This window comes from Pempheris klunzingeri, chromosome 17 (assembly GCF_042242105.1).
Source record: "Pempheris klunzingeri isolate RE-2024b chromosome 17, fPemKlu1.hap1, whole genome shotgun sequence".
Taxonomy (NCBI): Eukaryota; Metazoa; Chordata; class Actinopteri; order Acropomatiformes; family Pempheridae; genus Pempheris; species Pempheris klunzingeri.
The window spans coordinates 19,183,449-19,186,917 of record NC_092028.1 but is presented as its reverse complement, the minus strand read 5'-3'; the positions used below and the strand labels follow the sequence as shown (position 1 = coordinate 19,186,917).

General features: G+C 41.5%; 1 protein-coding gene across 2 annotated transcripts; it reads right to left on the bottom strand.

The window, feature by feature from the left end:
- Positions 1 to 328: 328 nt before the first annotated feature.
- Positions 329 to 3,022, bottom strand: tnfsf14 (TNF superfamily member 14). 2 transcript variants are annotated; one of them, XM_070848394.1, is made up of 4 exons: positions 2,610 to 3,022; positions 1,351 to 1,384; positions 1,192 to 1,266; positions 329 to 1,073 (listed from the first exon to the last, which is right to left on the bottom strand). In XM_070848394.1, exons 1-4 carry the CDS (start codon positions 2,802 to 2,804, stop codon positions 685 to 687), a joined length of 693 nt encoding a protein of 230 aa, XP_070704495.1. In that variant the 5' UTR covers positions 2,805 to 3,022; the 3' UTR covers positions 329 to 684. The 2 variants fall into 2 exon arrangements, with proteins under 2 accessions (XP_070704495.1, XP_070704494.1); XM_070848393.1 differs by having other exon boundaries at positions 1,192 to 1,384.
- Between the last annotated feature and the right edge of the window lie 447 nt (positions 3,023 to 3,469).

The following is a 3,469-nucleotide window of genomic DNA, read 5'->3' as shown; positions in this document are numbered from 1 at the left end:
TTCAAAGTCAGTATCACAGCATGAGCATATTCAGGTTGGTTGGCATATTGACACTTTATTTTTCTGGGTCACTATCATACTAAAGTGTGTGTGTGTGTGTGATGCGGTTTAACCGAGTGGGGGAAATATTTGCTGCTACTGAGACCACTCTGCAAAGGCTCGAGCACGACACGGCAGGAAGTGCATGCAGGCGCTCACTTCAACCCACGTGACGACCGAAGGAAAGGCTCAAGAAAACCAACTTGCCAAGACGTGCAAATCATTCTTTTTTTTATTTTGCTGTTTTGTATACATTATTGCACATGAATACAGCAGGATAAACGCGGTTATATCATTCAAGTTGCCACGGCAGGAATAAATAAATATGATGCGGGATGTTTTACAGCAGAAATCGAAAGGAAATGTGAATGGTCAAAGTTTCTGTTTTTAATTTTAGCTTGAAAGTGATTGAGGAGTCATTTTGTAACAGTCAGGCAATTACACAATTCAAAAATTGAAGATTAAGAAAGCCGCCAGCACAGTCCTGTACTTCAAAACACTTTCAGAGGTTTTCACTCCTCTCTGTAGAGGTTGACCTGTTTTTTCATTACAAAGAGAAGTGCTAATCCCTGAGAAGATTCTGTAACATTTTTTTCACTTTTATTTACTCTTTTAGATTTGTGAGGGGAAATATCAATACGATATTTATATCATATATGCACCAAAGATGTTCTCAAAGGATTTGTGCCGCAATATTTTTGAGGTGTTGCTCAGTTGCACAAAAAGGGCATCACCTTCATTCAGGTGAAACACTCCACCCAGGAAACTGTTGGACTGCAGGAATTTTCTGGACACCTCTGAGTATTTCCTGGACGCCAGAAGGGGAATACTTTTCCCAACATAACGCTTAGTTTCCATTTGAATGGAGTGGTGAAACGTGCCGCTGTCTAAGAAGGAAACCTTGGAATAGACATTGTAAAAACCATCCTTCTGAATGACAAGCTTTTTGTCTTTGTAGTCCATTTGATAGATGAGAGGTTCTGCATCCATGCTCCATGCCATTATTCGACTTCCATGAACTACATCTTGTCCATCTGGGAAAAACAGCAACAATGTGAAGTGTGATTCTTTCTTAATTATAAAGAAGCATTTTGATCACATGACTGAAACTGAACAACACCAAAACAGAAGCAACATCAACGTTGGTCTCACCTGTCAGATGTGCAACCGGTTTGGAAGGAACAAGCTCAAGATTGGGCCTCATAATGGGAGAATGTAAATCTTTATCTGTGTGAGGACGCAACACAATGTCACTGATGTGGATTAAGTACCTGAAGATATTTATCAACCGAGTAAAAAGTTGAGACATACCTGAAATGAGCTTGGATGACAATTCTGAGTTGGCCTGCAATGGAAATAAAACCAAAATATTCATATATGTTTGTGAGCTAAGATTGGATTGTGAAAATACGACGTAATAAAGTACACTTTTGTTATAAGTAAGCGTATCTTTACAAATAAACCCCATCAAAAACACACATCATGAAATCTGAATTGTGTCTACGGGCTGTTTTTAGTTTTTCTACCATGTTAACTTTATGCAGAGCAAAGCAGGACAGGTCTGTCTGCTGAGGAGCAATAGGTAGATGACGATAATGCTACAGACCACTTCCGTTTCTTCACCATCCCTTGTTCGTGTGCGTGTTGTTTGCAGTTTCAAACCAAGAGAGCCCATGCAACACCCAGACCAACGACTGCTGCCCTCACACAGCGTCAGGCAAGGACAGGAAACTTAGTCACAGCAACACAGTTAGTGACTGTGAAGTAGGCTTGAAGTAAATATCCAGTCTGCGTGCCCCTTTCCCACCCCCCCACCTTACCCACAGGGACGTCAATGCAATTCTCCGTAACCGGACTTTAATGTACTTCTCCATCTCCACCCTCTCTTCCCCATAATAGTGAAATTATTTCACTGTCAGCAGTTTATGCAGAAAGCAATCAGTGGATCAGAGTGGAGTTTTGTTTCTATCACGAGGGTCCTTTTGGTTTACTGGTGCCTTTGCTTGGCTATGCATGACAAAGAAGGCAGTTTCCCGCATGTAAGCATGTGACTCTATGAAATGCATCTGTCATAGTGTTTCTACCTTGTATTAAAACTCCCAATGTTGAGATTTTACAGTTCTAAAGTCACTTTTTCAAAACCAGCACATGAAACGTGCTGCTTTCATGATATTTCACGGCGTTGTTTTATTCTAAAATTACTCATTTTTGTACTTGGCTATCTTTGTCTAGAGATTTTACCTTAGTATAACAGTACCAATATATATGCATTTCATTTCGGGAAATGACAATTTTGCAAAAAGTTGTTGAGAAAACCAGAAGAATTCCCATTCGAGTATTTAAAGGAAAGCTAAAGGTGTTATCAAGAGAGTGACTGAAAACAAGTAAGGGAAAACTGAAAGCGAGAGAAAGGTGTTGTGCTTATATGACTACTATGGTTCAAAGGGATTCAAAAGTAAATGTAATGAAACAAAGAAGCACTATGATCTTCAGTTGATAAGGAGCCACAAGATGATACAGTTTGAGGTATCGTAGGCAGGTTCAGACTCAGAGATGGGGTCAATACTCACAGATTCATGCTTGTAGAGACGGTAGATGAAGCAGGCTTCTATGACCATCCCACACAACGCCAGGCTCACCAGCAGAATGAGCAGGGTCTGTGCCACCCCGGTACGCCGTCGCTCCTGCCCCAGCCTGGGTGGCACGGTGGGCCGGGTGGCACGGCTGTCCACCACATACACAGAGGGATATCCACCCTCTGCCATTCCTGCCACGCTCTCTCTGTAACTGAAAGACAATGCAGTGTGAAAATGTCCTCCAGAGGTTGTCAGAGGGTGTTGCCTCAAAGGGGCCGTGGAAACAAAAAGAGGCTTGAGACACAGAGACGTGTAGAAAAGTAACAAAATGGGTGGGCTCAATTGTGGTTGGTTCAAGTGGAGATGTCTCACAAGTAGTCAGATGTATCACCAAAGCACCTAAGGCTGTCAGAGTAACTGCAAACATCAAAATGATACTGAAGTTTTTTTCCAGTGCAGCTGCAGAACCTGACAATTGATCAGTTATCAAACCTCAAGGTAGGAGGTGACAATCACTACGTGTGAGATCAAGCACTGTATATTTCAATCCCCCCCTTCATACCCTCCCACTTCACTGTAATAGCAATGTTGAAATATCTCCATTCACACTTCCTCTCTTGTATGTTTGGCTTGTCTTTATTCACTGACAGCAGCAACTATTGACCTGAATGGAGCTCTTGCTCCAAATCTCAACCACTTGCTGCTCTCACTTTGTTATCAGGCGATAGAGCAGAGCATAAAACCATTTAAAAAAAAAAAAAAAACAGTCTAGGGTGATGTGAAGTGGCAGGTTTAGATCAATGAATTCACCTTCTGAAAAGTCTTAGTGAACATGAGAAGAGAAATGTTTTTAA

Excerpts from the sequence above, each read along its gene's own strand:
- tnfsf14 (XM_070848393.1), bottom strand. The coding sequence starts at position 2,804 with ATGGCAGAGGGTGGATATCCCTCTGTGTATGTGGTGGACAGCCGTGCC. Across the intron at positions 1,385-2,609 it reads GTCTCTACAAGCATGAATCT|GCCAACTCAGAATTGTCATC; the intron begins GTGAGTATTGAC and ends TTTCCATTGCAG. Across the intron at positions 1,074-1,191 it reads ACCGGTTGCACATCTGACAG|ATGGACAAGATGTAGTTCAT; the intron begins GTGAGACCAACG and ends TGTTTTTCCCAG.